General features: G+C 41.4%; 1 protein-coding gene across 3 annotated transcripts in view; it reads left to right on the top strand.

Annotated features, from left to right (window-relative positions):
* LOC149996539 (rho GTPase-activating protein 7) overlaps positions 1-25,413 on the top strand; it is a 349,033-nt gene that overhangs the window by 309,946 nt on the left and 13,674 nt on the right. For all 3 annotated transcript variants that reach the window (XM_090258850.1, XM_090258851.1, XM_090258852.1), the window contains 4 exons: positions 9,747-9,818; positions 14,774-14,855; positions 20,957-21,020; positions 23,503-24,929. In XM_090258850.1, coding sequence (XP_090114976.1) covers positions 9,747-9,818; positions 14,774-14,855; positions 20,957-21,020; positions 23,503-24,929 — 1,645 coding nt within the window. The remainder of the gene's footprint in view (positions 1-9,746; positions 9,819-14,773; positions 14,856-20,956; positions 21,021-23,502; positions 24,930-25,413) is intronic.

Genomic DNA, 25,413 nt, shown 5'->3' with positions numbered 1-25,413 from the left:
TTTTTACCACAAGAGCACAAAGTAGAAATAGTGATTTCCATTTTACAGGTAAGGAATCTGAGGGTTGAGGGGTTAAATACCTGGCCCAAAGTCACGGGCTGTGCATGGCAGAGCTAGGATTTCAACGAGCTGTGTATGGCTGTCAGGTCCCACTTAGGGAGATGTATTTGTCAGGAGTTGATTCCATTTAGGAAACGGTATTTGTCACTTGGTATCATAGGACCTTGCAGTAACTCTGCAGTTTCCTAGGGGGCTTGAGCTCCTAGGTAGGGAGCTGTGATGTTAGGGTTCAGGATGGAAAAAGTAGTAGGTTTTCCATCCCTTCTCTGGTGACCTGGTGAATGGAGACAAGGGGTCTGGGATACCGTATTCTAGCCTGTTACTGTTTCCTCACTGAACGTACTTTAAAATAATGTGTGTAAGGGAAAATTTCTCACAGATGTCACTGGAAACATTTGAATAGTATCATGAAAATGCCTGCCTATTACCAAATGTTTAGAACTTGGAAATGGTTTCTCTTAATCACTCTCCCTTGCATTTTATTCTGCTACCAGACTGAGTTGCAGTGTGGAAAGGATGCTCTTTTTCCATTCACACATGCCTCTCCTTGGTGGCCTTTTCAGGTCCTACCCTCGCCCGCCCCCAGGAGAAAAATCAAAAGCTAACCTATGACTGAGGTCAGTGACGCTGAGCCCTCAGATGCCTTTGACACGTCCCATCTACATTTTGTTCTCCTCCGTGCCCCACCCCTGAGTGTCCCGTGGAGAGGGCTGGAGGCTGCTTCCTGCCTTGTCAGAGAGGCGCCTTCCTTCTTGCGGGAGTCTCTAGAGGATGTCTGAGGGACAAAAGTTTTCCACACCCTGCGGTGGTAGCAGCATTTCTCAGGCGGGAGCACTTGGGAAGCCTGAGAGGAAGCTACCACGGAGGTGAGGAGGCCAGGGGCTCACGCACTGGGCTGCGCCACGGCCACATTGTGCCTTTTGTCACATTCAGGTGATAAAGTAGATAGAAGGTGCCGAAATTCTGAAATCATAGTCACCTCCTGACTGGAGAGACAAAAGACAGACTGCACACAACTTTCTTTTTTCAAACTTTAAGGCATGAGAACGGGATCTGGCCTCGGCCTTGTGTGTTTGTAAAACATTTTTATGGGAAATTCCAGAACTTTGCAAAGCAGCCTGGAAAAACATTGCCTCTTCCCTACTGAGATGTGGGGAAGTTCAGTGACTGGTCCAAGGTCACCTGTGAATTTATTGGAACCTCAGACCCCTTCCTGCCTGGATGTGTTAACGAAGTGTGTATAGCGACAAAATGAGGATCTTAATGTGTTTGTAGGAAAAACATATCAGTTACAAAACCAGAAATGTTCTTAAACAAGAGAGAGTTACCTGAATCAAAATTTCACCATTAAATGGTACATGTTGGTGGGACCTGGCAGTTACAAGCAATTTTGATGAAAATAATGCTTTAGCTCACTGAAAAGACAGTACCTTTTAAAATACTTTTTGGGTACAAAACATAGGGAGTCAAATTGAATAGGACTACCTATCTGAGGTTGGACATAGAACTGGCTAGTAATGGCTTCTATTGACCGCTATCTGCTGTGTGTTTATTTTCACTGGTCTTTGATAAGGCAACTTGATTTTTTTATTTGACTCTTGATTTTCTTTGTCCTCTTAGTCAGAATTAACTAAAATATGGATGAACAGTTTTTTGTTCTAAGAATTCCTCACTATCCCCTTTATTTCTAATGTGAGGGGTTTTTTGTTTTGTTTTTGTTTTTTTTGGTAGCACTACAGTTTTCATATTCCCTGTGCTGTGGCCCCAGAAAATTTAGGGCAATAGCCAAAGATTAGGGGTAGGTGCATGGCGACCATAGTAGAATAAGTTTTGCTAACTGTTTAAAGAAAGGATAGATGTGCCTGCCAACCTTTAATAGTGGAGATGGCAGGAGTTACTTTAGGTTTGTCACCAGGCATTTTCCCTTAATAATAAGTTTAAAAGGAAGTGGACTATACCGTCTTAACACATATGCTTCACTTTACAAAAAAAAAAGGACTCAGAAAAGAAAAGGCCCTTAAAATATTTTTTATATTGTTTTCTTTCTTGAAATTGCCTTCTTAATCTATGCAGTTAGGATCTTTAAAGGGCTTACTATAGTAAGAGGTATTTCAACTCATTTTTCTTAGCAATGCATGGTTTGAAACTCCTAAGTATTTGATACTGGATACTAAAAATGTGCGCGCGTGTGTGTGTGTAAACCAAAGGTTTGGTTGTTTTTTTTTTTTTCCGCCCAAGATTGAAATGAAGTAGGAAGATGTGGTGATGCAGCATCCATTTCCTTAATAGTTTATTTTCATTTCAGTGGGGCTTCTTTTGTGCTGAGTAGTTAAGTGCCAATTTTGATTTGTTGGGAGATATTTTATGTTCCTGGAAGTAATTGAATCAGCTCAAGTCTGGAATGCCTGATAAAACCATGTCGTACACAGGCTCACATTAATACCGAGCTGTTTACCTTTGCAAGGGAGGAGCCCATATCTTTTGATGTGAGATACTTGCCTCTTTTTGATTTCTGTGTTAAAAGCAGTATTTTGCAAACGCTCGAACTAAGTGGTCCACAAAAGGGATTTCAATTGGTTTAATTTTCCATCACTGGGGTGTCAGTCACATGCCTGATCCTAGGTATGGGCTTGCAGGGCCGGCCTCCCAAGGTTTCCTTCTTTCAAGGTGAAACTATTTATTAAGTTGTCATCACTTCGTTGGGAAAAATGGGTCCTTTCCCCCCTTTAGAGTATTTTGAGGAATGTTCTTTACTAGAAAGCAGCATATCTGCCTCCAAACCTCAAGCAGGAGAAAGAAAAAAGCAAAAACAAACTTGAAAACTCTTCCCAAACTCCCAGTTCTTATTCATACTAAAAACGCCCCATGATTTAAAAGTGAGGGTGATCTTTGGGGATGCCGTTGGAGTGTGCAGAAGAGCTCTCACTTGCGCATGAGGGAGAGGTAGCTCTGCAACCTTCAGCAAATCACCTCAACTCCGAACCAGCTGCCTCATTTGCAAAAAGGAAAGATGCAAAGCTCCAAGATGCCTTTCAGCACCCAACTCACTGATGAAGCCAGGATGCTGCTTTAACGGAAACACAAACATAAAAGGTCAATAAGCAAAGTGATCCTTTTCTATGGGTTGCAGCGTTTTTCTTCCTTTAAAAATTCATTTTAGTTTAAGGGCTGTAGACACATAAGCAAGAACATTCACGGTTTTGAGTCCTTTATAATATGAACATGGGCTTCATGGGACAAGTCAAGAAATTAATCCACTAAAAACAAAGTACCGTATTTTCACTCCATAAACCACACTTTTTTTCCCCCCAAAAATGTGGGTAGAATGTGCGTCTTATGGAGCGACTATTGCGTCACAGACCGTGATGTGTATTACCTGACCTGTCAGCAATGGTGACAGCTGTTAGAAGAGGAAGCGGTGGGCCCACATGAAACCCCTGGGGATGCTTAAATGTCCCACTTTATTGCTGAATCTCAGGGCATCTGGTCAGTGTGAAGATAGCGAAGAAAATGATATCAGTGATTGTGAGCAACTGAGCTTCATAAATTCTGACACTAGCGACGATGAGTTCTTGGGGTTCCCAGAAAACTAGAAGAGTACTTGGACCTTAAAGTCTCTCCTCATTTGTTAATGACAGTGATGATGGTTCTTAATACTGCTGTTGACTGCTGTTCACTTTACATGGTTGAAATATTATTCTGTTATACTTTATTAAATATTTTAGTACACCATTTGGTTCAGAATATTGTTTTTCTTGTTTTCCTCCTTTAAACTTAGGTGTGTCTTATAGTCAGGTGCATCTTATAGTGTGAAAAACATGGTAGATATTTTAGCAATAACCCAGTAAATTTACAAAATCAGGAGTTAGAGCAGTTAGGATTGATCTGGTCTTTTGAGGGAAGAGCATCTCTGTAAAGTTGGTAATAAATCTGGAAAATTGACAGTAAGTGGAATTCCTAAGGTTGACAGTGAGAAGGGAAACTGGGTATAAAGGAAATTTCAGAGACTGGGGAATCTGCAAAGCCTATGACATTTTACAGGGAGGAAAACGGGTCCAGGGAGATTATTTTCTTAAAGCTACTTAACTGAACAGTGGATTCTTTCCTGGACGAGCTTTCCTGACCTGTTCCAGGTAATACTTTGTCCCCTTTCTGTGATTTATTGACATTATCAGAAAGAGTCTGGGACACTCAGATGCAACGCCGTTTTACACCTGGGGAAATCTGGCTGCTTGCTCATTGGGTTACCAGGTGAAGAGATGCTTATATCTGCTCCCTGGGATAACCTGCTTCGCACTTCGTGCCCCCCGCTCCTGTGTTCTGCGTTACAGTACAGCCAGTTGCTTACCATTCCCTCACAAACAGCTGGGCTTCTCCTGCCATCCAATCTTACATAGACCATAGCCCTCCTTAAAATAAAGACAGAGCAAAACCATGTGCTCAGGTAGCGCCCTCCCACCTCTGAATTCATATAGGTCTTTCCTACCTTCCATCACATTCTCTGTACTGTACAGAAGCCCTTAGTTTCCTTCCTCCCCCTCTTCCTCCCTTTCTTCCTTCCAATTTATCTTTATTTCTTTTCCTTCCCTTTCTTCCTTCCAATTTATCTTTATTTCTTTTCCTTCCCTTCCTTCCTTCCTTCCATCCTTCCTGCCTCCCTCCCTTCCTGTCTGCAGAAAAGCTATGTATGAACAAAACTTACTTTGGCCAGTAACACATAACAATTTCAAAGTATAATAGAAAAATCATAGGCTGCATATATTTCACCTCTGTTACTTGCTGAAACCTGTTTCCATTTTACATACGCTTATACATACACCTGCGTTTTTGTACATGAATGCGTGCATATATTTATACACATTACCTACACACATACCTGTACCAGGTTACAATGTAAAATATACTTCTTATGTTTTTATGTCATATTTACTTATTGAACAACTACTATGTGCCCCACACTGTTGTGGGTGCATAGGATATAGATCAGAGAATAAAATAGACAAACTTGCCCTATTGGAGCTTACGGAGGGGAAAGACAGAAACTAAGCATAAAAGTTTTGGAAGAAGAAAATATAAGGCAGTTAAAGGGGACTGGGGTTGATGAGAAGAGGCCGGAATGGCTGGATCTCACAGCCCGAGAAAGACGGGGTGACAGAGCGCAGTGGAGCCACGACACACGGGCCATCGCTAGGACTTTGTTTAGCTTTCACTTATAAAGTAGTGACTCATTGGTGCTGCTTGTACAGGGTCACTTGGGACCTAACAATCACGGTGACCTTAGGAAACCAATTCACCATAAGTAGAAGATCATCAGACACCACATACTCAACTGCGAATTACCTTTCCATTTGGCTTCCCGCTTCAGGGTAGGAACCTGTGTCTTTGATTATCCCTGTGCACTGCTGGCAGCATACTTAGCAGATATTCAATAAATCAACACTGAGTGAAGGGGAAAATGAAGGAACATTGGCTTCACTTGAACTCACGACTGAACTGGAATATACCTAACTGGATTTGAGTCAACTGCTGTTAGGCCAGATGGCCTTACTAACTGAATTAGTACCAACAGGTCTTTCAGAAGCTTCCTGACTGGCTTCTTTCAGAAATCGCATGGCAGAGGTTTCAAATTTTTTTTAAGACATGCAAAGGTAGGAATTTTGCTAATTGCCAGTCAAAACCTTTGCTGTGATTAGGTCACAGTAGGGTTTCATAAATATTAATTAACAGATATTGCTATCTAACTTGGTCCAACTAGAATTCATGTAAAATGAATCAGGTAACTTCTGATCATCAGTCTTTGGCACTTGTGTGTGTTAAACATGTCTTTATTAATTGCAAAGAGAAACGGACTCAAGTCAGAGCTCTTAGCCTGAATGGGTCCTCCAATTCCTTAGGCTTTCGTTTAAGAAATAAATTTGGGCAGCATTTGCCTTGAGTCCTGATTTTGGTAGCATATTGTTGAAGAAGGCAGGGAGCCTGAAGGTACTCACTGTGAAGAAACAGACCCAAGACGCAAGTAATCACTTCCTGCTTCTACCCAATTACTGTTGCTCAGCCTGCTAAGAACAGCGAGTTTAACAGAATGATGACACAGTTGGGAAATTTCTGCCTCGCTTACTGTTGAGGGGCAAGAGGAAGAGAGGGTCATCCCATCATTCCAGGAAATGTGCAAATAAGGCCTAATGGCTCCCAGTCATAATACGGTGAACCTCTAAGGCTGTTTCCAATACAAATTTCCGGTTTCCTCCTTAACACAGTTGTCTGTTGTTGGCCTAGAGAAAACCCAGGTATAAAAGTGACGTTGCCCTGCCATTGTTTTCTGTCCCCGACGACGTTTTGGCCTGGTGGGGAATGCGTACAGTGTTCACGCCGCCACTCACATGCGCTGAAGGAAGAGCCATACATACTGGGATTGCCGGTTAAAGGTCCCGGAAAGCCAGGCATAGGGGAGTCATGGGACCAAAGTAATGAAATGTGTACATGGTTTTCTTTAATACTTTGAGTGCTGTTTATTATTATATATTTTTAAAGATAGAACCTGTCCTGTTCATTTCGGTGAGTCTTAGCTTTCTATCCCACTGTGACATTTGAATGTAACAAAAGATTATTTTTAAGGAAAAACTTATTTTTCTGCTTATTTCATCATCTGTGTGTCTTAGGGAGAATCAGTATGAAGAATAAATGAATTAATATTCACTAAGTGCTTAGATGGTGCCTTGCACATAATCACTCAATAAAAGTTAGCCATTGATAAAGTTGTGGGGAGGCATCAGGAGGCAGCATTTGGCCTAGACCTTGAAGGATGAGTGAAATTTGACATTGAGCTGATGGGAAAGAATATCAGGCCAGAGTAGTCAGAGATGTGTGGGAAGATGAGCATCAAGTTTACTTTGGCTGGAATACAGAGTGAGTACAGGGAGCTGAAGAATTAGGCTGGACGCCACATGAAGGGCCTTCAAAGCCACGCGGAGGTGTTCAGACTTGATTTTCTAAGCAGTGGAGTTCTGGTGAATTTTGTGAGGGAGAGATAAGATCAAAACTGGAACTTAGGAAATCTGATGAGCTGGGGTTGGATCGATGCTCTGAGAGGAAAGAATTGGAAACCTGGAGTTTTAGTTCGGAAACAGAAGGAAAAGGTGAAACTGCAGAGGGTATTTCCTAGCTGACTTGGATGTATGATAGATGTTGGTTCATTTCTTATTAAATAAAATGAAAATTTTAATTTTTAAAATATCAGTAGTTATATTGGGTTGTTACCATTTTCCCTTGGTAGTAATTAGAAAAGGGTGGGAGGGAAGTCATTAACTATTTTAAAAAACCGGTGACAGCTTTTTATAATTTTTACCATTTTCTGATTCTAATTTCTACAGAAACAGCAGGTTAAGTTCTCATTTATTACACAGCCTAAATTTTCATGAGTGGACATGTTTTTTCTATGTAAAATAAGATATAGGCTTATCTGTTTCCCATGGGTTCATACCTAAAAGAAAGACAGAGTCTCGTATATTTTAGGGTAAGGAAAAGGAAAGGTAAAATTACAGGCTCTCTGCAGTTCTTGAAATACTGCTTATTAGCCATTTGTAAGCCTTTAACCCGATTTTGTGCTGGAGAAGCAAATCTTCGCTTGTTCACGTGGATTTTATCTAACCGTTGGCCGTAAGAAGAGTGACAGCTTGAACTCAAGTTTTTAGATCAGTTTTTCGGGCATTTCGTTTTCTGAGCAGTGGCAAGCAAGCAAGAGCGTGACAGACCGCAATATAAGCACTTAGGGGTCCCCCAAATCACCCGGTCCTTCAGTGGAACACTCTGTAATTTGTAAGGAAAGCATTATATAAATAAATGTCAAGATTTTTTAGAAAAACAATCTTTTATGTCTTTCGTGCCTCTGGGCATAAAGCCATTTTAATAAGAAAATCGGGACCATGCTCTAAATAAGTGGCAATCTTGGCTGGTGAGCTGTGTCTAATTAAGGCTTTTGTGTGTGCGCTGTGACCTGCTGTCATGTCTGAACGTAGTGGTTACTCGACATTTGTTAAGTAAAATATTAAGAAAGCCGGAACATTCACTTTTTAACACTCTATTATTGTTCAGTGTCTAAAAATCTGTTCAACAGAAGTAACCTTTAAATAGAGAAGTGTTATTTAAAATGTTTTTTAAAAACAAACAGCTCTTCTTTTCCTTTCCATATCCATTTTTCAGCAGAGACCATGAAGATAGAAAAAAAGTAGTTTCCTCATTCTTTAAAATAAAATGTTGAGCATTAATATATTTTTCCAGCAATCTAGTTTTCTAGGAAATGTTTATTTTATTATTTTATTTGAAGCTTTCTTACCTACTTTCCTGAGAAAAGGCATGGATATAAATACATGAAAAAATGTTTAAGCACAGATAATTCACATGGGACAATTCTGTTTATTCTTTCATTCCGTACAAACATTGCGTTTCTTACACATTGATGTCGCTTGATCCTTCCTCCCCAATTCAGTCCTGAACCTAGTGTTTAAGGCTGCTGCTTTCATGATAAGATTCATGGCAGTAATCTTGGCCACATCTTTTATGTTCACTCTGCTTCTGCACGTAATTGTTTGTGGTTTGGGTATTAACTACTAACTCATCGCAAGACAGCAGGTTGTCTTTCTCTTTGGCCTGCTCAGCAAGGACGTTCCTACCTGCTTTAGTGAATTTGAGTGTTTGTAATTACCTTTCTTTAAAGGCCAAGGAACTCTTGAAATAATAGGCAAAATGCTCTGAAACCATAAAGTTACTAAACAAAATGAAGATATGTACTTCCCCTAAGATGGCCTCCCATCTGGCTCAGAGGAGACATGCTACATGAAGGTTTGAATCTGGAATAAATTAAGCCATGTTGAAACATTTATGAATGAGTGACTACCCTTAGCTACCTGAGAAGTCTAATGGCCTGAGGAAGGTGGGAAGAGAAACTGAAAGAATACCCTTTGTGCAGAGGAATTTGTGAATGTGCCTTCTCCTCTGAGTCAGTTTTAACGGAATTGTGACTGTGCTGGAGTGATTTTGAACATGGTGTGTCTGTTGCTCTTGGCCTTTCTGTCTATCAATACCATCAAGATGTTAATCACAGGGACATAGAAGCTTTATTAGGCAATTCGGCCTCCCAGGATTATGGGATTTATTAACTCGACGCCCCCGTGTCTGACAGCGGGGACCTCCATATTGCCACGGTGCCTGTGGCTTTAACGTGCTCCCCACTAGGTGGCTGAAGGCCTGTTCCCTGGATCAGGCTAGTTCTCTTCCAGGGTGTCAGATGTACTTGGTGGCCTTCTGTGGCTCTGAAAAGTAAACCAAGTTAGGCCAGCTGGGCTGAAAGTTCATCATCTGATCCCCCAACTTTCTCATGCCCTATTTTCAAGATCATTTCTAACCAGAACATAGAAGCAGCACAGAATGACTTAGCTCTGAGACCCCTAATTTTTTTTAAAGGAAAGTTGGTCATTATATGCGTTTTTAAAGGTCTGAAAAGATGCACACAATTTTAAATCATTTGAATTAAGGGGTTTCATTTGTTTGTTTGTTTGTTTGTTTTTTGGTTTATCTGTTACCAATAGACATCCGTGTTTTGCTTGCATAACCACACCGGAATTCATTAAGGAAGAAGAGACATGCTAAGGTACATGTGACTAACAATTTTATCTTGTGTTCTACTGCAGAAATTGAAGCCAAAGAAGCTTGTGATTGGCTACGGGCAACAGGGTTCCCCCAGTACGCACAACTTTATGAAGGTGAGCTGGGAACATGATTTTTTTTTATTAGCATAATCATATCCTTGGTTCATAATTATTACAGATCTGCGATTTATTTTCAGACATGATTATTTCCTTAACTTTTTCATTTATTAAAATAACAATGTAGCAAGCACCTAAGACCCCCACCACTCAAAACAAACGCTAGGATCTTGATAATGACACACCCACGTGCTCTCCCATTTGGTCCCTCTGCCGCTCCTGTACCCAAAGTTACCATCATCCTGAAACCTCCGTTCATCATTTTCTTGCTTTCCTTTTATGTAGTTTTGTTGCCTTTTCCTCAAATTTATGTTTGTAAACTTATTTTTCCTTTACAAAAAGGGTATTGGGCTCTACGTAATCTTGTAGGATCTAATGTTGTCCCTTCTTATATTAAGATTTTTGCATTCTGTGTGCCCCCTGTGCTGTGTCCCAGTACTGCTCCGACAGTTGTGTGCTGAATGCTTCAGTGTGGGATATAACACAGTTTGTTCATATACACACTCTGGTGGGCATTTTGGTTTTTCTGTTTTGTTTTCATAAACTGCTTTTTTGAACATTCCTGTGCATTCTTGTACATTTGCGGTGCATGTACAGTAACTTATCTTGCATGCATACTTAGAAGTAGGATTGCTGGGTAATAATATGTATATTCGATTTGATAGTGCAGGTTTTTAAAAAATGTACCGATTTTTACTCCTACCCCTATTCTCAACACTTGATATTATCAGACTTTAATTTTGGCCAATCAAATGATTATGAAATTATATCTTACAGAGTTTGACTTCTATTTCCATGATGATTAATGTATAATGCACGTTTCTTCATATTGTCTGGCCACATCTGTGTGCTCTTCTGTAAAATCTGTTGCCAGTTTTTCTCCTGAGTGGATTGTGCTTTTCTTAATGATGTGTCAGAGTTCTTTATTCTGAATGCTAAGCCTTTATTGCTCATGTGTTGCAGTTTGTAATTAAGCATTTCACTTTTTTAAGATTTTCATTTGATGAATATTCTTTCTTTTTTAAAAAAATATTTTATTTATTTAATTTTAGAGAGAGGGGAAAAGAGGGAGAAAAAGACGGAGAAACAGAGGGAGAGAAACATTAATGTGTAAGAGATATATCGATTAGTTGCCTCTCATACACCCCCAACCAGGGACCTGTCCCGCAACCCAGGCATCTGCCCTGACTGGGAATTGAACCGGTGACCTTTTGGTTCACGGGCGAGCACTCAATCCACTGAGCCATGCCAGCCAGGGCGAGTATTATTTCTTCTATGGCATTCAGTTTTGTAATTAAGAAAAATTGGCCTTTTACCAAAATAATTAGGATCTGGGCTGAAGTTTTACTATTTCACTTTCTCATCAACACCCTGGGGATCACTCAGGTGTGAGGGCAAGGATGAGGAGCACCTCGAGTCTCGATCACGTGCTGAGCCTCTGCCTGCCCTGTATGGGCAGTGTGTGCTCTGCACAAAGAGATGAACAGGCTGTTCATTTAAATGAGAGTTGTATTATACTCGATATTAGATCATTTAATTGTAATTACAGTTGTGAACTAGTGAACTCCATTTCAGGAGTAATTTCCAAGCAAAGGTTGGGTGAATAGAGATTCTAAATTGAAATGAAATGAAATGACTTTCAGGGCTTCTTCCAAACTGAGCATTCTTTGTTTTCTTAATACTACTGAGATGACTGCACTAGGTGTCTCTCATTTATTTATTTGTCATTCCTCCAGCCAGCCATTCAGGTGACCGGGCAGCTGGTATTAATTCTGCACCCACAAGGTGAATGCTACATGGTTTATTTAGCCTCAAAGAACTTTTAAGGGATTGTCAAAATCTCAAAAAGCAAATGTAATTTTGGTTGATTGACATTTAAAAAGACATCTTTCATCAACTAAGAATCGGGAGGAGATACTATGAGACTGCCCACTATGCCACAAGTTATCTATAAGATCCAGTTCAAATGATGTCACTTAAATTTTTTTCACCAGGGGTGTTCACTTTCCTTAAAATAAAGAGCGATTTTAGCCCCAAGCAGGGTAGCTCCACTGGTTGGGTGTCGTCTCAGAAAGTGAAGGGGTCGCTGCTTTCATTCCCGCTCAGGGCCCGTGCCTGGGTAGCAGGTTCAGTCCCTGGTCGGGGCGCGTATGAGAGGCAGCCCACTGGTGTTTCTCTCTCACATGGATGTTTCTCTTCCTCTCTCTCTCTTTCTCTTTCCCTCTCTCTAAAAATAAATAAATAAAATCTTTTTTTTTTTTTTAATAATGATTTTAAAACACGTCTTTAGTTCTTTTCTCCTTCTAGGATAATAGAACAAGCAAACTGCTTCTTGTAGCTGGAGCTAGGGGTCACAACCAACCTTCTTTAATACCTGAGCAAAATTCCATGAGCCCAGGCTAAGAAGGAATAGGGTGTGTAAGCTTGGAAATGCTGGGCATGGTCAGCAAGTTGCCTTTAAGAGGGATTTGGAGTTGGGTTGGGGGAGGGGGTACTACTCCCCAGGAGCAAACCAGGCAGTGACCATAGATATTTTTCTTTCTCTAGCTCACTCAGCTACATTAATTCATCACCAGATTTACAATACCTGGTCTTCCTTATTGTAGCCCAAATTGAATGTCTGAGTTTCCTATGAACATGGATTCGGAATTATTTTATTGTGAGACTATATAAAATATTTTACACCTCCTCCCTGTTAGAAAATATCTCCAATTACTTTTTTCTTTTTTCTTTTTTTAAGATATTTGGTTAGCCTGCATGTTTATTATGATGGAGGTACTTATCTTTACTTGAGAGAGAATGTTTGACCTGTTAACATGAAGAGGACCTCTGTCCTCCAGCAGGCTGTGGGGGGAGGGGCCGGCAGCCTATTGGATTTCCAGTTCACAGCTCTACTGGAGACAGGGGACGTAATTGCATTTGCAGTGGCAGTCACAGGGCTGTCCTTTGTTCCTTTTGTTCTCTTATTTAGAAATTAAATTTCCTTCAATTATGTCCATTTTTGGTGTTGATTTGCTGCCAAACAGCACTTCTTGTGATGGGTATGTTGGCAGAGACCCAGTTCCAGTCTCTGTCTTAAGGTCGTTGCAAATCCCAAATGCAGACTGCATGTCACAGGTTACACTTCGGGGTCCCTTGGTGTTTTCGGGTCTTTTTGGAGCAGAAGCCTACTTTTGAGGTGTATTGTTCTGAACTGTAATTTCCCCCCCTTCTTCCTGCCACTGTGTGCAGGGTGCATAGTACACACACTCCACACACCAGCCCACACATTCCTTGTCTTCCTGTTCAGCTTTATTTTGGTCCTTGGCAGTTTTTACTTCCTGCCTTTAAACCCACGCTGGAAGTTTAAATCCTAACCTGAAGAACTCTGAGAACTTCTTCTATACATCAGTAAAGCATCGTGTTTTAGGAAAGAGTTTAGGCAAATAAAAGTATTAATTAAATCATCTTACTCCTCTCTTGCTTTTAGCCCCTATCAACCCTAGAATTTTTTTAAAAACAGAATTTTAAAATTAATTTGGATTAGGTAGGTACTCTAAAATACAGCCCTGGGTAAACCGAGTTAGAAACTGCTAAAATAACATAGTTGCTGTCTAATATACCCTTAAGAGGCAAGTGAACTTTTTAATTTGCATTCATAGATCTGATGTTATACTCTGGAATGATTCAAAATACGTTTAATGTCAGCACTTAGAGTTTTTGGTGTCTGTTAAAGTGAAATGCAATGGCAGAACCTTTAGACAGCTTTGCAGTCTGCCTTGCTTGTGTTTACTAGGAGTTTCTAGTCACTCTAAGCCCTCCCTCTTACTTCCACTATATATTGGTGCCATTAATCATTTGCCTAAGAGACTTGGTCTCTAATGGAATGACGAGATATAATCCTGGAATACTAAATTTCAGATATTTCTTCATAAATCTTTGGGCTATTGCTACTTCATTCAGGAAACAGTATGAATAATCTAACTCCAGCCTTTAGGGAAAAAAATCGACTATAACACTCATGTTAGTTTTCAACATCATAAAAAAAATAGAATATTCTTAAGTGTTATCTTTAGAAAATAAATTACTCATGAAGCATTCTGTAATATATGGCGAGGACCATTATTTTCCCTAATAGCTGGACCTCTGAAGAATAACATGCTTTTATCTCATGGCAATTTGAGAGCTGTTATAAATTTCTAGCAGTGCTTGCTTCCCTTTACTCTCCTTGGATTTTTTGAGGAGGATTTTTCAACAAGGAAGAGAAAAATGAATTCTTCCATTGAGCTGACTGTTTCTGCCTTTCAGTTCTGATATAACTCAGTATTCCAAGAGTGCTAAACTCTTCTACGGATTAAGGGATATGGAATTCTGTTGTTCTACAGCAGCTTTATAGCTGGCCTTCTTACATAAACTCCTAAAAAAACATGGAAGTGCTAATATGTGTTTAAAACGAGCATATCCTGAATTCTCCTTGGCTTTGATGTTGCGCAAATGGTTAGATTTGGTTTACCACCACTTGCCATTGTTCTCAATATCTTTCCTTGGCCCGGTTTTCCATGACCTCTTCCCTGGCCAACCCAACCACATTAAAAGGGAGCATCCTTCTGGTATTCATTCTAGCTTAAATTATCATTTATAACATAGGTCTATTGCTTGCTGATTTGTTTAAAGATGGAAGAGTGTTTTGAACCACTTCACTTTGGCCAGAAGACATACATAAGTCTCCAAACCACATCCTAAGGTCCTTTAGGGCACTGATACAGAATTGCCTTAAGCTGCTTTATTCTCCCATAGCACTTGATAGGGAATGGGGTGTTTCTTCTGCACACAGTAGGTGTTCAAAAGTACTTTGTAATATTCTCTTCCTAACCCCCTTGCCCACCCCTTCATAAACTGGATTAGTTTGGCAAGAGCCTAGGGTGCTCAGTAAATATATTTGTTTTTGTTTTTCTGTGTATTTGTCTTTTCAGATCTCCTGTTTCCTATTGATATTTCCCTGGTCAAGAGAGAGCATGATTTTTTGGACAGAGATGCCATTGAGGCTTTGTGCAGGTAAATGGACAATGTTTTGAGCATTTTATTTTATTTCATTTTTTTTTTTTTAAACACTGGAGTTGTCACCAAGATGGTTTTGTTCGCTTTTGTTCTAACTAATTATGTTAGGTCTTTGATTAGCAAATGGATATAGTGATTTACTTCATTATAAATCATAGACCTTTTAATTAAAAGAAGTAAAATCCTATTATTTACTGCCCTAGGAAGTACTCAAATAATACCGTGCCCTATTCGACACCAATGATTGTTCAGGCAGCTAGCTGCACATCACATGGTTTAGAAACCTGGAACAAGATTTTTGAAAAGACAATGTAATTGATTGACAGCACCGCCCCAACCAAGCTCCCTAACAGAGTCAAAGCTGCTGTTACGGTCGATGGAAATACCACATTCAGAGGAATAAATTGGGGGAGGGGGTTATGACGTACTCGAGTCAGGAGGATCATTGCTTGAATTCCAGAAAAGCTTCTCCAAACCTGTTCTGCTTTTCCAGGTACAAAACAGAGAAATAGTATTACATAAGGCTGTAAAGTAATCCAACCCAGCCGTGACTGGACAGTACACAGGCATTGACGTGACCTGTGCCTACAACTGTCAGACATCCGTGCTCATTATTCTGGGGGATCTCCAGGCTGGGTTTTATCAATGCCAAAGTAATAAAATATGCAGCAGACAGTGACGGGATCCTGATAATCCTTCCAAACTTCGTGACAATTTGTTCATTTTAACTCATTGATCCTTTGTCATTTTTCTCAACACCTGTAAAGCCGTGAAAGCCGGATTCTGGAAAAAATGTATACATAGACAAAATTCACATGCTGATTTGATTGTAAAATTAAAATAAATTTCCTTTTCATTTCAGTATTTGACTTGGAAAAACAGTACAAAGATAGAATGATATATCCAGCAATTATTTCCACTCGGTTGGCAAAGAAAGCAATGATATCTCTGTGAGAGCACTATTTTTTTTTTTTTTTTTTTTGCCTTTCTTTTGTAATACAGTGGCTTTTAAGGCAGCTAACTTAAGCAGCGGTTTTAGGGACAGATAGGTAGGATGTTCACAATGGAAGATGGAATAGACTACCCCTCTTGGTTTAGGAAAGGAAAAAAGTGCCCCATGAACCACAGAAACACTGTCACTTTTCAGGTCCAAGTTAAATGAGGGCTTAGCCATGTCCGGGGTTTGTGCACACTTTCCAAAAGGGACCTAGTTCCAAGCCCCGCGCTGAAGTGTGTAATGTCAAGAGTTCTGTCCTCCGGAACGGAAAACCTGTGCAGTCGGGGAGGGAACGAGGCAGCATCTGGAATATGCACTACTGCAGACATTTTCAAAATGTTTCTATGCTTAGCTGTGCGGCAGAATTAATTTATTTCCAATTCATCATTGGTGATAACACAGAAATGAGGCCACTCCTACGACGTAGCCTAGGAAATATGTATGCGTCGCGCCACGGCGTCCATTTGATCCATTTTCAGCCGCTTAGCGAGTGGGGCCCTGATCAATAGCAACAGCTTAGGAATTCGAATACCTCACAGCGCGTATGTGAGAAGGGAATGCTGTGGTAACTGTCAAAGAGCTTTATATCTCACGCCCAAAAGGGAGCACGTGCAGGAAGGCTTGAAACTGGGTTTTCTTTAAAAATACAGAAGGGGTGGGCTGGGTGGGGGGAACCAATGGGGGGAAATGTGGGACAACTGTAATAGAAAAACAACAAAAAAATAAATTAAAAAAAATACACACACACACACATACACACATATATGTACCTTCAGAATTCACAGTAACAGTCATCAACTTGTTTGTAATGGAAAACCCAATGGCTGCTATTCACATGTTCACATAAATAGACTTTTCATGGCAAATGACTCTCTTTATGAGAGGCCTACACAAATATTCCAGGAAAAAAAGGTGGGAGCCATCCACAGGGTCGTTTAAGCATCTTCCTTTGAAATGCTGTACAGGTTCTGAGCCGGCAGCCGAGCAGTTGGAGATCCTGGTTTTACTGACAGTTGTGATACATTCCTCTCGTTTGCTGCTGGCCTCTGCCCTGGCTTTCTCAGCCCATGGAGTTCAGGGGCCAGCAAACCATGAATCTGGAGTGTGGTTTGAAATTTCGCCTTGTTGAAGTCTTTTGAGTAGTTGATTTTACATACAGATGTCAGCATCATTACAGAAACTCAGTTGAAGTTTTGCTTTAATAAAATATTAAATATCAAATATTTTTACTTTAAATGAGACATTTTTAAATTTACTTTTAAGAAAGTAATTCTCACATAATTTTCCTTTCCTGCCATCACCCTCCCAACACACACACACACACACACACACACACACACACGTTACAAGTGTTCCCATGCACACACTAGTGTTCTGTTGAAAGATTATTATAAACATTTGTACACTTAACAACATTTGCTGATCTTATAGATCCTTTGGTCAAAAATCTGGTAGGAGCTGATTTCCAAACATAGTCTACTTAGGGCAGAAGACTTGTAGACTTAAGTTTTCTTGAGAGTGATGATGATTCTTTCTTAAATATAAAGTTTGGTAACAACCAAAAGTTATAATTATGGAACTACTCTTGTTTTTGGATTTGGAGTGCTAACCGACGTTCTTGCGCTCACTCTGGTACAAGAGTTATGTATTGGTTTCCTTGGAGAGATTGGCTTTAGTCCCAGTCTTGTTAGCTTTGCTGTCTAATTCAATCCCGATGATAAAGCCAAGATTATGAGAGTCACATTCAGTATTAATACCAAGAGAGTGATTCGCTTGTCTTGAAGCATATGCAGACAATATGCAAACTGCGACCTGCTATTAGATTACCTTGTAAAGTGTTCTTTGTCTCTATAGCTTCTGAAAAGTACTTCACATTGCTGTTTGCCTTTGGAGTTACAATTGACTCCTATAAATCCTCCAAAGAATCGCATAAGTAAGGTGATAATCATATAATGATAGATATGCCTACTATAATGTTCAGTCTGCTTGTTGTTCTAAAACAGCCCTTGAAATGCCTAAGCTATGCAAAGCAGCCTAACATCTAGTAGATTTTAATTTTGTTACTATTTCTGGTCTCTTAAGAGGGAAGCAAGCCATTTTTTAAAGTAATGGCACTAATTCCAAAAAGTCATCTTAAGAGCTAGAACAACATTCATTTGTCAGGTCTTGGAGAATTGTTTCTTTTTCTTTCCTCACTCTTCTCTTGCACTTCTTCCCAGTTTTCTTTTTGAGTAGGAGGCCCAGAAGCCCGCCTGCTCTGCTTTTATCAGGGCGCTGGAGGCTCCCTGCAGTAAAGCTCTTGAACCTTTGATGGCCCATCCCTCCCCACCCTCCCCCTCCAGAGCTGGGTACAAGTTGCCCAGCAGATAAGACTGACACATTCCTCTGGGGCTGAGCCCTTGAGGGCCCTGGGGGTGGGAACGACCTGCTTCTGGACAGATGGTGTGATGTCAGTGTTCTGCGACTCCTTTGAAGACCCATACGATATTAGCTGCTCCCTGTATTATCATGATTAACATTTATTTTAGAAAGGAGTAAAGAAAATACTGTTTTGGGGCGCCAGAGCCACCATGTTTTAGTCATGTGGCCTTAGACAAGATTTTTTGTCATTTATAAAATGAAGCTCAATAATAATATCTGTACCTTACGGTTGTTGTGAGGACTGAGGTGAAACAATCCCTGTGAGGTACAGGCATAGTGTCTAACCCAGAACGATCCCCCAATGGGTGTAGCTGGAACTATTATCTAAGTAGGTGCGTCCCCACCAGTGGGCATGCTTGGGGGTCCTCGGGGACAGATGAATCCCACACAAACCCCAGGGGATAACTTCTGGGCTTCAACATGGGAAGGCCAATCGTATGGCACCACCAACAGAAAAAGATAATGTTGACCTTTATAAAACTGGCCTCCTGGGTCTTTTTTGTTTGACTCAAACCTAGAGTTTGTGAAGTAAGCCCTCTGGCACCCCCATAGGCCTCCATGCCTAGTAAACTGTGTTATAAACACCACTCAACCAGTAAAGCCCAAATGAAGTCAAGTGGGTGTTTGGTTACAGGTGTGATTAATGAAACCCAGACCTAAGACTAACTGTAGCCAGTGCGGATTCTGTAAATCTTGAAAACATTTGAGAACTAGAACACTGTGGGTGTGTAAGTCCTTTAGGTAATAATGATGCCTCTTGGAGAGGGACCTTTTTTCCACTCACTTGAAAATCTGTGGGCTTTTTCTTGGTTACTTGTTTTCTTCCCCTTCCTATCAACAGGGAATTTTTCCTGAACGTAGGTACTCTGGATTATCTTTGTTTATTCTCTAAACAGGCTACCACGTAATCTGTGAAATCAAAGGCAGTCTTATCAGCAGGCAGAAATACTTTCTATCCTCCTGCATGTCAGAATTGGTAGACAAGTTGCCAGAGCAGGACTAGAAATGTAAAACCTGGAAGAGGTCTCAGGGTGGGTTTCAATCCACGTGAATTAAATGCCCTTATCCTATGAAAAGGAGGAATTGCAGTTGTAGGAAAGACTGGAAGACAGATGGTGTAAAGCTGCAGATTCATTAAAGGTTCATTTGAGGAATACTAAGTGGTGATGTCTGGAAGATGGTAGAAAGAACTGGGGCCTGAGAAGCTATCCTTCCCACTTTTGCATATCAGTTATTCTTGCATATGTAAGGATTTCTTTCTGCAGCTATTTCATTATATACCAGTGGGGGTTTGGGGTTGTTTTTTCTTTTTTTTTCTTTTTTTTTTTTCTTTTTTAGGTATTTCATTTTTAATGAAACTAACCTATATACCTAAGTTTAAATAACATTCAGAGTTACAATATGACTCTTGTTCCAAAGAAGAATCTGACCCACGTGCTCATTTTTGAACTCTGTAAGATTTTGATTCTTCAAGCTTCAGTATACAAGCTTTTTAGTAATCAGCTGCACTATTGCTGTAACTGTACCAAACATTATGCTTCACTGACACAGAAAGTTGTGAAAAGAATAGGGTAATAACTTCTTTCCATATAAGAACACACTAACTTTTCTTTTTAAGAACTCAGTAAATTTTCTAAGAGGCTAAGATTATTAGTTAGTGGAGATAAGTAAAATGGTTTTATTTTTTATGTGAATTTGGACTTGAGGTAGAACAGCGTTTATTTTACCAATGACTCTGTTTGATTCCTTTTTGCTGTTACTGGTTCCATGAAGGAAGACCTCGCCAGCATTTACCGTATTTCTTGGCACTGGGCGCCACGCCTCGCGGCGGGCGCATGAGTTGTTTATTCCATGAAGAACAAGAAGCACCTGATCGTATTGGGTTGGCCAAAAAGTCTGTATGGTTTTTTCCGTAAAATAAAAGACACATTTTTCATTTTCACCAATAACTTTATTGATTTGGATATTTTGAGTATGTCGGCTATCTCCCATGTGGTATCATGTTGATTGTTCTCAATTAATGTCTCAGTTTGATTGCTATCAACTTCAACTGGCCTGCCCGATGGTGGAGCACCATCCAGCAAGAAATCTCCAGCGTAAAATTTCGCAAACCACCATTGACACATTCAGTCAGTCACAGCAGCTTCTCCATACACTGCACAAATCTTTTTTTGCATTTCAGTTGTGTTTTTATCTTTCTTGAAATAATAAAGCATAATATGCCAAAAATGTCGCATATTTTCTTCTATCATCAATATCAAAATGGCCACACAAAAGAGCACAAATTTTGATAAGTTTTTAAAAATACATGTTGATTTGACAGCTGTCACCATACTATATAACAGAATTGTTTTGAATGACATTAAAGACAACTAAGAGCTACTAGAGCCATCTTAATGGGAAAAAACCAAATGAACTTTTTGTCCAACCCAATATCATAAATAGCAGTGTACCACTTTACTATGTAATGGTAAAATAAAAATTTAAATGAAAAAAAATAAGAAATATAAGGATATTTTTAAGCTATTCACTTTTTAAAGAAGTTTGTAATGCTCTTCTGAATTATAGATATTAGTGGATTCAACAAAATTCATTAAACATGTCACCTGTTTGGGAAAAAATATTTACCCATTCATCAGCAGTGTCCTGTTTTTCCTAATGTTATTTCTTTGCTCTATAGGCGTCTAAATACTTTAAACAAATGTGCGGTGATGAAACTGGAAATTAGTCCTCATCGGAAGAGAGTGAGTATATAAAATTTGTTTTGCAATAGTTTTTGTTTTCAAACTTTTACTTCATTGTTCTCAAAAAATAGACACCTTTAGTGTTATAAATCAGTCAAGTTCACCAAAGACTGTGTATATAGTAGCCTTATGTAGTTGAGACCAATAGCTGCAGCCAGCCAATAAATTGTTTTTCCTACTGTATTTTTTAATTGAGATATAATTGACATATAACACTGTCAGTTTCAGGCGTACCATATAATGATTGGATATTTGTATATGTCACAAAATGATCTCCACAGTACAAGGGGGGGACCCCCAAAATGACAGAATTATCTTCTGGAAGGTGGGTCCCATGTAGTACAGGCTTCCCCCACTAGGTGAGAGTTCTAGGAACCCATGTGTAACAGTATACCAGCTGGTGTTGTTGTGAGAGGCTGCGTTTGGCTTCAGTGAATTTTTTCTTAAAACTTTCAACACGTTTGCCCATTTCATGATTTACGAGCACACTTGCCACATTGCACTGAGTGTTCAGTTTTTGACCAAAACCAGCATGACCCCTGTGCCCCCACCTTCCCCATTCACCCAATTTTGCTCCGAGCGCCATTTTTTGTGTTTCTCCCCAATGAAAAAAGTCTTCAAAGGGAAACAAAAAGTGGAAGAAACACTAAAAGACATCAAAATCGATGAGTTTAAAAACTGTTTTGAGTGTTGCATCAGCTAGAGAAGTACTTGAAGGCGACTGAAGTTTAAACATGAAAGAATAAATACACAATTTTTTGTAAGTAAATTCTGGTTTCTTTGGGCCCCCCCTCTGTATGTCTAGTTAAACATCTATCACCACACATAGTTGCAAATTTTGTGTCTTGTTGTGAGAACTTTAAGATCTACTCTTTTAGCAACTTTCAAATGGATAACACAGTATTATTAACTATAGCCACTGTGCTTTGCATTACATCCCCCGGCCTTACTTATTATAAATGAGAAGGTTGTACCTTTTTACTCTCTTCACCCATTTTGCCCAGCCCCCCTCCTGTGGCAACCGCCAGTCTCTTCTCTGTATCTGTGAGTTTCCTTATGTTTTTTTATCTAAACAAATTACCCATTTTGCCTCATTAACTCAATGCCTACTGCATATTAAAGGGCCGGGGCTTAAGGCATTATAGCAGATTTTGCATTGCTCCCTACAGAAACTAGTTCCCATATATAACAGTAAGTACATTTCAAAGCTGCAGAGATTTGAGTGAAGGGAGGAAAGGAATTGGGAGAGAAGGGAAGGCAGCGAATCCCACACATTTAGTCATGTGGTGGGAACACATAATTGAGTTGGATGGTATTTTCTTCTAAGTATGAAATGTGGGGACCTTTTATGAGATCGTAGGAGAAGAGGTGGGGGTAGTGAGCATCGCAAATTAGAGTAAATAGGAACAAGTTTGGTTGAAGAACATACTTCTGACTGTTCAGAGCACACATTTTAGTTTTCCTGGAGCCCCTGACCTGCAACAAGGTGCCTTCTCGGGGGAGTTAAACCTTTTCAACAAATGAACTAGAACCTCAGGACCCACTGAGCTGTGGAGACAAGGCAACAAGTCAGCGTTTAATGCTCTTGAGTCATTGTCCTGTGAGGCCTGGGCCGTATGGCTTTTCCCACACCAGTGGGAAAGATAGACATCATACTGAATCATGCATGCCTTCTGGCGTTCCTTCTGAAAGGCTCAGATGCAGCAGCTTGTGTTACAGCATAACCCTGAGCCCTGCCCGTAAATCAAGCCTAATCAGCAGAGACGTTACCTGGTGTTCGTGAAGGTTGCATGTTGTCAGGACCGGGTATTTGGGAAGCCTTGGTAACTTGCCTGGAGGGGGTCTGAGGTTGAAACTTCACAGGACACTTGTGGCGTTAACTCGATACCCAGTGTCTAGTGGGGGAAGGAGTGGAAAAGAGCAGCAGGTAAGAGAGTGAAAAGTATCGGACTGAAAAGATGGGGCAGCTCATCTTGCTTGGCGTCCCTGTGTCTCTTAGGAGAGCTTGTGGACTCTTAGGGTGGCTGGAGACTTCAGTTACCATGCTTCTTGGTGTTTGAAAACTACCTTTTTAATTACAGAAGGGAATATAAACACACACTATCAACAGACAGCAAAATTGAAGGCAGAGCAGAGGGCGTCCTACCCGCTGCTGACTCCAGTTCAAAATATTTTGCATGCCTGGAATTTTCACAGATCTCAGAGGTTTCTTCTGTGAGCAATTAAAGAACAGACTATAGATCCCAGAGTTGCCATAAAATAACTCTTATTTAGCTTGAAACACTTAGTCAGGCTTTTTCCTGTTACATTTTTCACATACATAGTTGTTATTTTTTTTTAATGATAGAATAAAGATATAAGGGGGGTATTGACCTTGATGGTGTATTATAAGCCGTCTCCTGAACCCCAGGACCTCAGTGCATGTCCTGTTCCCTGCTGTTTGCCTGTCCCAGGAATGAATGGCTTTATTCTGTCTTTTCAGAGTGAGGACTCGGATGAGGATGAGCCTTGTGCAATAAGTGGCAAGTGGACTTTCCAGAGGGACAGCAAGAGGTGGTCCCGGCTTGAAGAGTTTGATGTCTTTTCACCAAAGCAGGACTCAGCCCCGGGCTCCCCAGAGGATCCCCACCTGAAGAGCGCCCCCAGCCATGAAAGCATGCTGACGGACCTCAGCGAGCCGCAGGAGGTGGCTTCTGTCCGCAGCCTCAGCAGCACCGGCAGCCTCTCCACCCACGGGCCCCGCAGCGGGGACACTGCGACGCCCCGGACTAACTCCGTCATCAGCGTGTGCTCCTCCTCCGTCAACTTTGTCGGCAATGACGATTCCTTCTGCAGCTTGCCCTCGCCCAAGGAACTGTCCAGCTTCAGCTTCAGCATGAAAGGCCACGAGAAAAACGCCAAGTCCAAGACGCGCAGCCTGCTGAAACGCATGGAGAGCTTGAAGCTCAAGGGCTCCCATCACGGCAAGCACAAGGCGCCCTCCAAGCTGGGGCTCATCATCAGCGGACCCATCCTGCAGGAGGGGATGGACGAGGAGAAGCTGAAGCAGCTGAACTGCGTGGAGATCTCCGCCCTCAACGGCAACCACATCAATGTGCCCCTGGTGCGGAAGAGGAGCGTTTCCAACTCCACGCAGACCAGCAGCAGCAGCAGCCAGTCGGAGACCAGCAGCGCCGTCAGCACGCCCAGCCCGGTCACCAGGACCCGGAGCCTCAGCGCCTGCAACAAGCGGGTGGGCATGTACCTAGAGGGCTTCGACCCTTTCAGTCAGTCGACATTCAGCAACGTCGTGGAACAGAACTTCAGGAACCGCGGGAGATACTCAGAGGACACGGTGTTCTACATCCCAGAAGACCACAAGCCTGGCACTTTCCCCAAGGCCCTCTCCAATGGCAGTTTCTCTCCCTCGGGGAATAACAGCTCTGTGAACTGGAGGACTGGAAGCTTCCACGGCCCTGGCCACATCAGCCTGAGGAGGGAAAACAGCAGCGACAGCCCCAAGGAGCTCAAGAGACGCAACTCCTCCAGTTCCATGAGCAGCCGCCTGAGTATCTATGACAACGTGCCTGGCTCCATCCTCTACTCCAGCTCAGGGGACCTGGCCGACCTGGAGAACGAGGACATCTTCCCCGAGCTGGATGACATCCTCTACCACGTGAACGGGATGCAGAGGATAGTCAACCAGTGGTCAGAGAAGTTCTCCGACGAGGGAGACTCGGACTCAGCCCTGGACTCGGTATCTCCGTGCCCGTCCTCTCCCAAACAGATCCACCTGGATGTGGACAACGACCGAGCCACACCCAGCGACCTGGACAGCACAGGAAACTCGCTGAATGAACCTGAAGAGCCCTCTGACATCCCGGAGAGGAGGGATTCTGGGGTTGGGGCCTCCCTGACAAGGTCCAACAGGTAAGAGCTTGGGTTCCCTCTCCCGACTAGGGAGGGGCCATCAGAAAAGGACTGCTTCTGCTTGGTGTGTAGGGGAAATAGGATCATGGAAGTCGGGCATTCGTAGCCATGGAAGTGCCTGAGAAAGAGGCAGACCAGGAAATCCTAACATCCCAAAAGAACGGGTATTGTTTCATGGGAAGATGAATTAGGCTCTGTGGATGGTTATACAACAGTGTGAATGTACTTAATGTTCCGGAACTGTACACTTAAAAATGGTTCAGATGGCCCTGGTGTGGCTCAGTGGACTGAGTGCTGGCTTGTGAACCCAAAGGTCGCCAGTTTGATCCCCAGTCAGGGCACATGCCTGGGTTGCAGGCCAGGTCCCCAGTTGGGGGCATGCGAGAGGCAACCAATCAATGTTTCTCTTGCACTCTCCCTTCCTTCCCGTCCCTCTAAAGATAAATAATAAAATATTTTTAAAAATTTGTTAAGATGGTAAATG

This window comes from Furipterus horrens, unplaced genomic scaffold, assembly GCF_987537825.1.
Source record: "Furipterus horrens unplaced genomic scaffold, mFurHor1.1.pri manual_scaffold_12, whole genome shotgun sequence".
In the NCBI taxonomy this organism is placed as follows: Eukaryota; Metazoa; Chordata; class Mammalia; order Chiroptera; family Furipteridae; genus Furipterus; species Furipterus horrens.
Note: the sequence above shows the minus strand (reverse complement) of the source record. Positions and strands in the feature narration are given on the sequence as shown.